This window comes from Patagioenas fasciata, chromosome 3, assembly GCF_037038585.1.
Source record: "Patagioenas fasciata isolate bPatFas1 chromosome 3, bPatFas1.hap1, whole genome shotgun sequence".
NCBI classification, from domain to species: Eukaryota; Metazoa; Chordata; class Aves; order Columbiformes; family Columbidae; genus Patagioenas; species Patagioenas fasciata.
In genome coordinates, this window is record NC_092522.1 from 46,081,753 (window position 1) to 46,095,643 (window position 13,891).

The 13,891-nt window shown below is 34.4% G+C and overlaps 1 protein-coding gene across 14 annotated transcripts in view; it reads right to left on the reverse strand.

The window, feature by feature from the left end:
* Positions 1 to 13,891, reverse strand: part of RYR2 (ryanodine receptor 2) — a 395,394-nt gene that overhangs the window by 42,095 nt on the left and 339,408 nt on the right. For 10 of the 14 annotated variants that reach the window (XM_071806250.1, XM_071806253.1, XM_071806247.1 and 7 more), the window contains 6 exons: positions 13,297 to 13,348; positions 13,101 to 13,154; positions 11,404 to 11,427; positions 3,243 to 3,342; positions 2,160 to 2,239; positions 146 to 222 (listed from right to left, as the gene is read on the reverse strand). In XM_071806250.1, the coding sequence (XP_071662351.1) occupies positions 146 to 222; positions 2,160 to 2,239; positions 3,243 to 3,342; positions 11,404 to 11,427; positions 13,101 to 13,154; positions 13,297 to 13,348 (387 nt within the window). The remainder of the gene's footprint in view (positions 1 to 145; positions 223 to 2,159; positions 2,240 to 3,242; positions 3,343 to 11,403; positions 11,428 to 13,100; positions 13,155 to 13,296; positions 13,349 to 13,891) is intronic. The other 4 variants (XM_071806259.1, XM_071806255.1, XM_071806254.1 and 1 more) reach the window with 1 other exon arrangement.

Sequence of the window (13,891 nt, forward strand, 5' to 3'; positions counted from 1 at the left end):
GCACCACCTTGTCCTATACCCCAAATCTAGAACATTACAGTCCCCACATGCTGTTTGCAAAATGTAGAGGATCTTTTCAAAACTATAAATCCTGTGGAATAAAACATAAATGTGAAATGAACTTTTAAAGTAGATATTTTCTTACCTACAGGACTGCATAAGACCAGCAAGGCTTTGAAAGAATCCCACATCCTTTTTATCCTTGAGGTAGTCAAGCATTTTCTGCAGTAAACACAAATTATTTATGCAGAGAATTAATGTTTATACTATGTGTTAATTTAGTTTACTTAATATTATATAGATTATAGATTACTCATGATGCTGGTATTTTGAAATATCTCTATTATTGACAAATTAGATAAAAGTCTTGCAGAGAAAAATCCAGGTATCAAAAGTTAAAAGAACATTTAATACTCATGTCTTTTGCGGAAAAGAATGTCATCCAACTTCGATATTCCTTCCTAAAACATAGTAACTAAATTCAGCAAGGTCAGCAGAATTTACTGTTTAATGCAAATACAATTTTGACACTACTAGGCCTCCAATTTGTACTGACACTATAGTGTTTCAGCACTGGACTGGGCTTGTCATGACATCAGATTTTTTTAGATTATTTTAGCTGCAACAGCATGTTAGTAGTCATGTGAATATTTTGAAAATTTGTTTTAGCTCTATTGTAATATGTAATACCTATCTGATAATAGATTACCATAACAAGAAGTTATTCAGTGGAGTGAACTCTGATTCTAGAATGTAGTGTGTTGTTGAGTGAAGATATAGGATGATAACTATATCTCAGTTGTGAACAAACCCCACAATGCTCAAAGATAAGTCTTAGTAGGAATGCTACAAGAATTCATGGTGTGAATGTGGTAACCTCTGAAATGAAAGATCACATAAGCAGAAAGTATTAACAAAATGTATCAGCATAACCCCAAGTAGAACCAAGATCACAGAAAAGGAATACCCCCATCAACACGACCATACTAATCAGAGCAAAGAACTCCAGACGATGATGACTTTTCAAAATCATTTTTGTACCTCTCCCCCCACCCATACCACTCTTCACAAGGAAGACTGAAGAGTTCATCTTAGGACCTAAAGGAAAATCGGAAAGGTGAGCATAACACCAGAGAAAATGTGTAGAAATGAGGCAACTGAAAAAATAGTAATTATAACTGCATTACTGATGCTTTTCTAAGTATGTAATGTAGACTAGTAGTATTAGTATTATTGTAACCATACTAATAACTGTTTCCTACATTCTGATTAGTTAAGACTTTATCAAATAATTTTTAAAAATTAGGTTGTAGATTATATACATAATTATATACAAATGTCATGATTTTCCTAAGCAATATAATATCATGACATCACAAAGAACTGGTAATGGTTCAAGCCGATACTTTTCTGCACAATTTGTGGTCTTTCTGGTCAATAGTAGCCCCTGAAAAGATCATTATTTTTGGCTGCACTCAGCTGCTTCAGTGGTTGCTTAACTTGGGATCTTAACTGTTCCCAGTTGTCAGTATTCTTCAAACTGTCCTACAGCGACGTAGTCATGGCAGGTATAAAGCCTTCTGGACTCTCGAATCTTCAACTAGTACAGAACACTGAATATACTATAAGGCACTTCTCTTCAATGGTGCAGAATACTGTTAACATATCAGACTTGCCCACTGCTCACCACATTTTCTTACTATAGATTAATAAATAAAGTTTGACTTCACTCCTTTTATCACCAAGACTCTCCATGCTATAAGCTAAGGACTTCTGAAATTCTGTAATTTTTTGGTGAAGACTGAGGTCAGCAATTTTGCTCTACTGGGTACAGGACAATGACATTCTCCCAAGAAATCCTTCAGTCCCACAGAATTCTTGTAGAAGTTAATGATTTAACATAAAATTTCCCCTTTTCAGCTGAATTGCAAACCAGTTTTCTTTTAGCCTTGTATTCTGCAGATTAACTAAATGTATACAAATAAATATCTATCTAGCAAACAAGATACTTTTGTACACTATTTTCTTCTTGGAATGAGAGTCAGGATAAATCGCATCTGACAAATAGTCACATTACATAATGTACCCCTACAATAATAATGACCATTGTGTAATTATCTATAGTAACTAGGATGGGTGAAAATAAATGAGTACCTTACCTGTTGAACAGTAGAATTTCCTCCATTTAAGATGGCAATCCCTAGCTTTAGGGTAGCTGCAACCATTGGACCCATCTCACCTTAAAATTATTTTAAAATATAATTTTAGATTATATTTAAAACCAAGAACTGTCTATTAACTTATCTGTACAATGACTTAACTGGTAATGTATCAGGAGAGGCCTTTTTGTTTCTTTTGTTAAACAGACCTGTTTTTCTTTCATGATTTCTAGAGCGACTTAATATGTTCCTGAGCGCCTACAGACATAGCACAGTATGCAATAGCACACAAAACAAGCAAGATATTAGACAGGAAGAACTGTATACATGTAGCAGTGCTAAACTTACGTTCAGCCCTTTGAAGGCAACTGAGAGGCTGATATGGCCCCCGGTGAAAAGGAGTTTGACACTCCCGCCCTCGAGCATTCAACAGTTGATTAAAGGCTGGGTGCACAATTTTAAGCTAGCTTTCAAGTTTTACAATGTATCTTCTCTGCATGCCAGCCTAAATATTTCTCGTGTTTCTTCAGAAAAAGACAGTGATCCAAAGCATTTAATTACAGTAACTGAAATTTGTAAACAGCAACTTTTAAAACATCACTACTCTAGAAACAAATCACAGAACAGACAATGAAACCATCAAACCTTAGAGTAAGTTGGTGTCTAAGGGACAAAAGCATCACTTATACTTCTGAAATGTTTTATCAAAGTACACCAATAAAGTAGTTATTTGGGGAATGGCAGGGGAAAATAGAAAAGGGCCAAAGTCTACATCTACTTCAAAACTGTACACACCCCAGAATTTGGGGACCTTTCTGTCATTGTGTACTACTAAATCTATGACTTTTTTAACAGTTCCTCTCAACTATCATTAGGAATAAAAATAATGATGATAATAACTTCATGAGAATTATTCATAACACTTTTCTGGATCAGCTGTCAATAATTTTTGAAACTTTCTGTGCATATTTAAAGCAAACCTTATTGCCAAACATCTGCAGGCTTTGCCCAAGAAGAATTACAGTAAATCCAAAGATCATTAGAAATAAGGTTTAATACATCATCTACTCAACAAAACATTACCTTTACTTGCACTGATTGTCTGCAGAACCATCTCAGCAGCACCCCGGTCATGCAGTCTGGCTTGTTGATACAGAAGTTTTTGCTTCTCCATTTCTTTTTCCTGAATAAAAGTTCCAGTCATTTAATATGAGGACTTCAGTTACTATCAGTTCGCCAAAGGTTTTTGGTTTTCTCTTAGTATATGGGCTCTATGGCAACATCATGGACCATTTTAATACATACAATGCTACTGAACAGATATTTAACATGTTCAAGCAATATTCTCTCCTCGGTATTTTTCTTTACTATGCTTTTAGCAGTTAATCTGAAAAGAGTTATTTCAATTGTAAATCATTTGGTTAATTCAAAGCCCATGTTCATAATATATATACTGCATCTATCAAACTTGCACTTTTGTGCTGTGTTTTTGTGCAACAGTTCATACTCTTAATATTCTTCTATAGAGTGACCATAACTTCATACTGCTCAGTATGTGGCTCTTGAGTTGCAAGTTGTTGCTGAACACCAGAGTAACAGAAGCATCTCAGATTTTTTTTCAAAAATCTCATTATGTTACAATACAGATTGCCCACCCTACCAACAGAATATTTGATAGAATACACTGTGCTTTTATATTTTGCACTCTCTAGCGGCAACAAACAATACTGCATGGCGTTGCTTGAGCAATGGTGAAGTTTGTTCTTTATAATTTAAACTACTACTGAAAACATAAAGAAGAACATAAAGAGCAAACATAAAGGCACAGTTCATTCCAGATGAGTTTGAAATTTCACCAAGTTAATTGAAGTTTGCTGGAGAATTGAGGATGACTAAGCAGTATAAGTTGCAAAATGGAAGTTGCATAGAGCCCTATGACAGTGCGTCCATCGGATGGCGTGGCAAAAAGCTTACTCAAAAGGAACATGACACAATCAGTTAGTATCATGTCCAAAACCACAACGCCCAAAACATGTATGACCTAAAAGCAGGAAGAGCTGCAGCAGAAGTAGCCAGAATGACAGCTTTGCTGCCATAAACTTTCCATCCAAGTTACAGAAAAAAGACATTGGAAGATGGAAGAGGTTTAAAAAATGAAGGCTTGCTAAATAGAGGGTATGAATAATAAATTAAAAAAAGAAGAGGTAAAAAAGATAATATGTTCAAATGAATGAAAAAGAAACCTTTAACTCAAAAGCAAACCAACACAGACATTTATGCTGTTACCAGAGAGTTCTCGCCGAGGCTGGCAAATTTGTTTCTTAAATCTTTGATAATATCGTGCTGCGGAAACAAAATTCATCAGGGTTTTTTTTTCACACTATTAGCTCTCCTGTGGTTAAATTGTATCTTTTTTCCTTAAATTATGTGACAGATCTAGATGGAGGCACAAAAAGGAAAAAAAAATATGGCAGCTTTGCTTCATATTGAGCCATGCTAAGGTTTGAAAGTTTTGCCTTCATGTTTAAACCTCTTCCTGGGAGTTCAACAAAAACAAAACAGAAACATACACACACGCACACACACGCACAAACCACCAGAAAATCATGACATCACAGGTTGAACGTAGCTACAAGAAAATATTTTCATTTGCTTCAGATGCCACTGAAAATTGATTAGTGTTTCTTCTTAAAAAAAATATTTCCTATTTCTAGTTACTTTTAGTTTTAGACCCAACAATATTCCATTGCAAAGTTTATTATTCACTTTTGTTCACAAGCCTAACATTCACTACACTACTTTCATTGTATAATTATTTTTTATAAGTCTATAAGAATGCTTCTAGTGAGGATGCACCTGCATAATCTACAGACTCAAAGAATGGGTACGCTCACTTCTTGCAATAGCACTATAGAAGAAGAGTAGAAACAGACAATGCCAGACAGCTTAAAGTGATAAGAGTGGCATTTCCCATTGAAATCGAGCTGTCTAGGTAATGAGTAACAAAAGCAGTCTAGGTAACCGGTAACAACAAATATAGATATCTACGTATGTGATCACAGAGCTGATATGAAGTGGGCCACCCATTGCATACAGAATATACTAAATTAATGGTGCTGCTGGCTGGTCAGGGTATCTCCATTTTTCTAAGATGTGCTTACTGCTAACACTGTTATCCATGCTACCGGCATTTTTTGTGCACTTTATTGTGCTTGCCAGTTGATGTCAAGAAAGCTACCATAATAATTAGCCATTGGTTTGAATTTTCTATCATTCACAAAAACATCAAAACAATGGTAAAATACTTTATACTAAATGAAACATTTGAAGTAATTCACCAGAATTTAGAAAAGAAACCTCTGAGAAAACCAAGTCTATTTTATCTTGAGTGTTAGAAATGTAAGTACCCGTATTCCCACATTATAGACTTCCTCCAGCAATCTACAAAATCAAGGAAACTTTTTCATCACACTCTTTAAAAGCAGAGACTCAAACATTTTCTACTTCATGTTTGTTTTTTTTTTAAATCATTTTGGCATGTGCCAAAAACACATATTGCGTGAAACCACAAGTTTTAGCTCAAATATGTAGGCAACAAACTCACAAAAACTAAGTAGGAACTTAACTGACAAGTGCACCACTGAAATTGTTTTTCTCATAATCCATACAAAGAATGATTCTTGGACTATCCCTTGGAGCTAAGCCCTATGGAGGGGTTTGTTTGCTGCTAAACTGACAGCCACAGAGCACATGCTTATGATCCAGCTTCTACAGAGCACTGTTTGTTGTTTTTTGTTTTTCTGCGGTTTAATGTGAAATTATGAAATAGTTGAAGAGTAAATATACCAAAAAAAAAAGAAAAAAAATGTAAAGGGAAGAAATTACTTTCAACTCAATTATTCTAAGATGAATGCTTCTCTTTTGAATTGTATCCATATTTCATACTTTCCAAGACCTTTCTTTAGTCCACAGAAAAAATCCAATTAGACAGGTCTTACACTGGCAAAATGTCTGTTAATTTTGAGTACAAGCTATGTATTTAAATAAAACACCAAGTATTGAAGCAGAATCTTTATATTTTTATACGTATATCTTACATACATTAAACCTTTGAGCTCAATACCTGCTGGTTTATGCCCTATAAATAAAGTTGAATTTTTCCTAAATCACTAATTTTGGACCTCACCAGCTCTAAAATGAGTATACATAAAATGTAAACATAACACATTACAATTTCTGAAGATTAAATATGCAGAGCTTTAAGAGTGTTAGAGGAGTTTATTTTATCAAATACACTTTCCATACTACCTAAATAAATATTTAAGTCCCTGCGATTTCACACTTATATTTCTGCTTCTGCTGAACGTTTCACTCCAAAAAGACTTTATTTCTAGTTGAAAAGTAGTTTTTAACTAGCTGATATTATATCCGTTATTAGTATACCTCCTTGAGTTGAAGTATTCTTTCTATATCAAAACCTGTCACTACCCAGATTATCATACTACAAAAGGAATTATTTTTTAAATAATGTACATGTAGCAAAACACAAGAAAAGTAAACAAGAAATATAGAGACTATTAAACTCCCAGCACCTAAAACAAAATACAGTTAGTCTCAAAAGTGGATCTCATAATTAATGAATAGCCATTCTAAAGTCATTTCTCAGCCATCTGCTGTGCTTCCTTGTTCTATGTACTCTTCTATAGTTGAGGAATACTGAGATTGTCTCAGTTCCAGGCATTTTTAAGACTTGTATCATCTGCTGTTACTTGTATGGTACAAGTACAGTGAGGTGAGAGGAAAGGAACCAACATTGATCTAAAAAGCATCTGGGAAAAAAGGAAATTGAAGAGGAACATACCATCTTATACACAAATTTTTAACAAATTTCAGATCAGATAACAAAAAGCTCTTATGTGTTTTGTAATATAATAGCTGAAAAGACACAATTATTACAGCAATCATTAATCAAAATTTTCTTGTATTCACACTGATATTCAGAGAAATAGGTACTGGTGTTTTGCTGACTCTCCCCAGTAAAAAATGCCTGGGAGAAACAAAATTTATCATGTCATAGCATTAGATTTTATGCCATACATATGTTACTCAATATCAATAGTCAGCATGAAAATCTGCATGGGTACAAAGTAACGATTGTTTTATCTACATTATATTACACATTTGCTAGCATTTGAATAAAATACATTAAAAACTTTAATGTTATACTAGAAATATATTTTGTACATACAATATATAGTTAAAAATATACTAAAAAAATATTACTCTGTGTTAAAATAAAAATAAATCTGAGCTACAAATTCACAGGAATAAAGATATCATGAAAGACAACCTTCACTATACACTTTATTTTGTTTTCATTAAAATGTCTCCATTTCTGCTTGCAGCAATATCTTTACTGTTGTCATCTTGTTTGCACTGTTATTCAGTTACATCTTCCTCCCTGGCAAGAAAGGTAGTTTAGTTTCCTACATGCCGCCTCCATACTCTTGGCACGCTGATGAGGTCACCCAAGATACCCATTTCTGTTCTGCGGTCAGTCAATATATTCACTCCTGTTTAAGTAGAAAGGGACTGACAAAGTATTGAGTGTCTAGAAGGAAAAATATTGTATTGGATGACTTTCAAACCTGCATATTCTGAATTTACAATTTTTTTCTCCAACATTACATAGCTATAAAATTGCCCATTACTTTCAAGCTGTATCACCCTTTCTTGTTTAAAGTTGGGTGACAAATTCATGTATTTGAAATAGCTGACATAGCTGTCTAACTCTCTATAGGAATGATTAAAAAAAAGGGTAATCGATCATTTATAATATATGACTGGAATCTCCTAGAGCAGCAAATCTTATGTACAGGGCTAAGTTTGATAAGATTATTACCTAATTACTGCATTAAAAATAACAAAAAAAAAAATCCAGAAGCTACAAATTGCAACTTAATCATTACAATGTATTTGTTCTTCAAAGTACGTCATTCCTTTATCCCAGGACTGCCAAAGGCCCTGCGTTACACAGATCTCAGCCAGTTCTGTTGTGCTACAGCAGTGAAGCATGGAGCGCCAGCTGATGTGTGAGCTGAAAGCCAGGGCAGATGGATGCCTGGGAGTCCTCTTGAGAAGTACCACACTAATACTGGTATAAGCAGCAGAAATGTAGTAGAAAGAAATGCTGATAAACGCGGAAGATGGGAAGCAGCCAGAGGACACAATAAAAGATCTTAAAGAATAGTCTTAGATCATAATTTATAACTAAGCCCTTGAACTGAAACCCAAAGAAAAACCTGAGCTTGTTATTCACTTTGTAGAAAAGATTCTGTAGAGGACTTTCACAGCACATTTTCCATAATCAAAGGGAAAATGTTCATATAGCCCAAACCAGCTTTGCCAAATATGCAAGAAACTGAGAAACAGATGACCTGATAATAAAGAAGGCACTGTCCCTATGTTATTGATATTTTTTTAACTGAATGAAAGACTTTTTTTTTTTTTTGCATACAATAAAACACAAAACAACAACAACATCAGCAACAAAAAAGTTACTGATGGAAATAGGGTGGTGGGGAACACAAGGAAGAAAAATAAACAGCGTCCTGGCATCAACAAATTGCACAGTATCAACATCATCAGTATGTAAGAGAGAACGAAAGAACTCTACTACCCTTATGACAACATGTAAAAACAGATCAAATCTTACTTAACCTTAGATCTGTGTTTTTGTAACAGATGTATAAAAAACTTACACTGTAGTTGTGGATAGTGAAACCATGTATTAGGCTGCATCCATTCCATTACGGGTGCAAAAAACTAAGTCTGCCAATCAGTTGCTACCAGTAACAGAGATGAAGAAAACTGACATAGGAAGCTCTGTCTCCTCCATTTATTTCCTTTCAGTGAAAAGCCAATTTAAACCAAATTATTTTTAAAATATGAGTTAGGTTTTGATTCATTTTTCTAAGTTCCCATCCTATATGTATTTAGAGCACATCAATATATGGCAAACCAGTAGAGTCAAACGCAGGAACCAATCTGCATTCAGCTAGTGAAACACTTTGATGCGAAAAGAATCTCCTATCAGATATTATCAAGGGGGACACTGACACCAACTCTACAAGGAGTCAGTTGAGCATCTGTTCAGTATGATAGAAAGTTAACTTACCAGACAAAGGGCAAGGAGCAAAGATAGTCATAATAATTCAAAGCAAATAATTGTAAGCAAGTGCAGTCAAGCTCATAGTAATGTACAGACAACTTTGTTCTGGGTTTATATTGTGACCTCCCTACTGCCCACATAGTGATCCCAATACAGATTATTTGTACAAAAATGAGACTGCACTGCATGAGATGTGGTCATGAAAATTGACAATAAAATACATTTGTTTTTCTCACATTCTAAGCTTTTCCAAAGGTCTCTGTTGCTCTGGCTGAAAAGATTCAGGACTTCAAACATCGCACATTTTTCAAGTCTAGAGGAGCGGTAGAGCTTTATTCCCATACAAGTTGAACAGTCAGTCATACAAATTTGAATCAGTCACATGCATACAGAGCACAGAATAAAAGAATTGCCTTCAACATTGAACATTGAGATAGATTCACAGACAGAAAAGAACACACAAATGCACGCACACATGCACACACACAGCTGGCATATATAGTCTCACATCTTTACAACTGTTTCCTGTCATGCACGAAGGAAGGATTATTTATTCTTGTGGGAGTTTTTTGTTTTGTTTTGTTTTGTTTTTTTGTTTGGTTGGTTTTTTTTCTTTTAAAATAAAACTTCTCAATCAGCAAGACAGAAAATTTTCTATGGAGCATATAGCATTCAGTGTATGGTAACCAGCTAGGCAGAGTGACAGACATGTAGTATTTGAATAGCTGAATTAATGGAAGAAACAAAGAAGAAATGAAACTATTAGATTGCTTATATACTTCATTTGGAGCTTTGTAATATGAATTTCTGGGTTTGGCAATTACAATACCTTTTAAACAATTTTTTGGAGGCTGTGTGATGGCATTCATCTTCCAGGATAATGCCTTTATCTTATGAAGGTGAAACAGATTTGTGCAAACGTTTGAAGGAGTAAGAGTGAAGTTAACCGTGGAACACATCTTCTCTTCCCACAGCTCTACAGGAAGCTCTTTGTTTTGTGAACTGATTGTTAACAGAATTGCTAGCAAACGAAACACCAAAACCATCTTACTCTTTTCAATGGAGAATGCTATAGTTGTTCCCATATTGCCACAGGCAAGGAACTTTGAAGCTACCGACTGGAGTCTGACCATCAGCTAAGTTTGTGCATTCCAAGTCTCAAGCAAGTCTTCTCTACTTAGTCTAGCTGCCATTAACCATGGCACAAATCACTACATTTAAGCACCTCAGAACTAAAAATGAACTACCCCACACACTATACCTCCTCTGAGAACACCAACATTGCAGGCCTATCAGCAAGCAGCTTGAGCCAACAATGGGAACTGAGACTTGTACTTGCATGAAGTTGGTAAGTAGGCTGGTGCCTAAGCCATGAGTCACCTTCTAGAAACAAATGGTGAGACTTTCATGATGAGACACAAAAGGTTGTGTAAGAAATTTAGTCAAAAAACAAAAAAATTAACACTGTGAAATTTCAGAGCTGTTGCCTCTATGCTTTCAGAGAAAACATGGAACAACTAGGAATCACATCAGGTATGGAGTAGCTATGGAGTTTCTATCAAATACTATCGCAATGAAGGCTAAGGGCTCAGTCTGTTCCAAAGGATCTGAATCACAGACAAACTATTATATAATTGACACTCTCTCTGTGACAAATGTTGTAAAAAGAATTCTACTTCTGTATCAGAAATGCATGTCTGCTAAGATAAAGAAGAAAACTCGAACTGCTTTCCCTTAAGAGCCAAATAAATTATTTTAATCATTCAAATTAAGTCATAACCAGAAAGAAGATAACTGATGCACAAAAGGCAAGAACAAAACAATATGCACAAGCCAAATGATGCTCTGTTTTCCCCAAAATGGCAATGCAACTTTTGATTATATATTTTCTATAAATAATTCCTGGAGTATTCTAAAAGATTTTGTGCACAAGAAGCGTTTGGTAGAGATGTCATGCTGGAACTGAAATGTTAAAAATATTTAAGACCCTTTAGTTGAACTTATCCAAGATGTTGGGCCTAAAAGTCACAGAATCAGACCCAGACAAATACACACATATTTTTTTTGTTTTACCTTGCTGCGTTGTGATCCTGTCACCTTAAGGAAGGGCAAGGACAAGAAGCGAAATAGCAATAAGAAAAAGAAGTCCAAAATTTTTCTCTGCAGGTGACTGACCAAATACAAACACAAAACTGTCTTTTGAACTGATTAACACATTATCTGAACGTAAGTTTCATAGCTACAAAAAAAATAATCATGAGAAATGAATAGGATCTTCTCTCAAAAGATAAAGTTGAATGCTGAACAAAGAACTCATTATAATTCAGGTAAGGAGCACCAATAAATCCCTTATTGATAAATTTGTTCATTCACCTCAATGACATACTATTTATAAATTTCACATTTATAAGCACATGAATTTTGATAGTTAACAAGCATGCACAGGCTAACAAAAAAAACCAAACCAAAACAACAACAACAAAAAAAACAAAAACACAACAAACCCACACCACAAAAAAACCCAACTCCCTCCAACCCCACCAAAAAACCCCAAAATCAAAGAAACAAACAAAAAAGCCCACAAACCACCCAAAAAACCCCAACAAGAACAAAAAACCCCACAACATACCATCACACTGAAATTTGGATTCACACTTAAATATTTACCAAGACACAGAAATGTATGTATTATGTGAGTTGTAACTCAACTGGACTAGAACTTCTGAGTGACTGAAAAGAATTTGGTATTGGTATTCTTTCTGATCTCTGTATACAGCCAAATAGGGAATACATACTTAAATAATTCAGTGCTATCTCATGGAGCAGCATCATGTAGAAAACATACAGAATATCTGATGTACACAAAACAATGGGAGTAAAAATAAATATGCTCCAAAACACTCCTCGAAAATCAAAACAATCAATATATTTAGAAATACTTTAAAGAACTAATACCACCATGCATTTCATGTTTCTGTGTTTTAGTAAATATATTAAATATAAGTATTAATTGATTTGAAAGATAATAAATGTTATTTTAGCATATAATAATTCTGACATTACAGTATGAAAAATATTAACAAGCTAATTCCCTCAGTGCCCCTCAGAACAGATACATTTCTTGTAAACTCCATTTTATTAATGGAAAAAGAGAGACAGATCCCAGGACAAACACATGAAAAGGACTCATCTTTTACTCTTCTAATAAACTCATATGTGTTTCCTTATACAGTGATGACAACTGAGATCTCAACATGGAACAGATTCCCTATTCTAAACATAAGAAAACACTCAGCAATATTGATGAATAAAAGCTCAACTTTTACTTTTACACACATGTGAATGTAAAAATACTGTGTCAATTACTGGTATTGAATGTAAATGACTACTGCAAAAAGCAGTATTATTTCAGTATTTTAACCATTCAAACTGAAGGTGGGATGTGATACTTTACAAGATAAATTGACTTCCAGAATAATTTGTTATCCACACTATTTCTCTTCAACAACTTCAAAGTTAGTCAATCATATAAAAATGTACAATTTGTTAAATTATTCTCTATCTACTCTTATATTACGTGTTACTACATACATTTTTGGTTTACTACTTATGAATCTGGTGAATCATATCTGCCAATCCAGTTTCTGACATGCAGTTCACTGGCATAATAAGCTGCAGTAAGCCATGAACCAAGGAACACAAATGTCAGTTGGAAGCTATGAAAAAATGTCTAATATGACAGGAAAAACAAAACACAAGTATAATCTTACTTCAAAACTCTTCACTTCTTCTTCACCATCATCATCTTCTTCATCATGGCAGCTCTGTATACCATGTAGAAAGAAAACATTTACTGGTAAGTGGTGGGGGAGCTAACCCTCAGTTCACTTTACACATAATTTGTCTTGATCTCCTTCATTAATATTATTCAAGCAGAAAATATGCAAAATACAGCAAAAGAGTTACCTTTGCCATAATATCAGCATAGGCCATATACAGGAAATCTTCTTCTAATTTGCTGGTTAATAGAGAGAAGGGAAAATGAGGAAGATTAGAGCCATTACAGTAGAACTGGAGATCAAAAATATTTTTAAGCATCTTAAAAATATTTTGAAAGCATTTCTATGCTCATAATTAGTTACAAAAGTCTTTTTGGAAAGTGAGTATTTGATTAACTAATACAAACTCAAAAGTAAAGCCAGCTACAAACACAGTGCACACCTTCCAATGAAGAAAACATTAGGGTTTTTTTTCCATTATACCTAAAACATACTCATATTTCACATTCAAAATATAACTGTCAATAACACAGACAGAAGAGGCAGGCATAATAAGTCCTGAACATGGCATTCATAACTGTGAAAAAGTATACAGGGGCACCTATCTCTCTGTAGAAAACTCCTTACATCTCATTATCAGCCACGTTAAAATCTGTTTACATACCTCAGGCTACAGAGGTTTCAGTCTTAACTCAAACTCACCATATGTACATATGCACATGTTTTGGCCTAGCCTGTGCAATCAGACTTGAACAGAGACACGAATAACTTCAAATACGGGA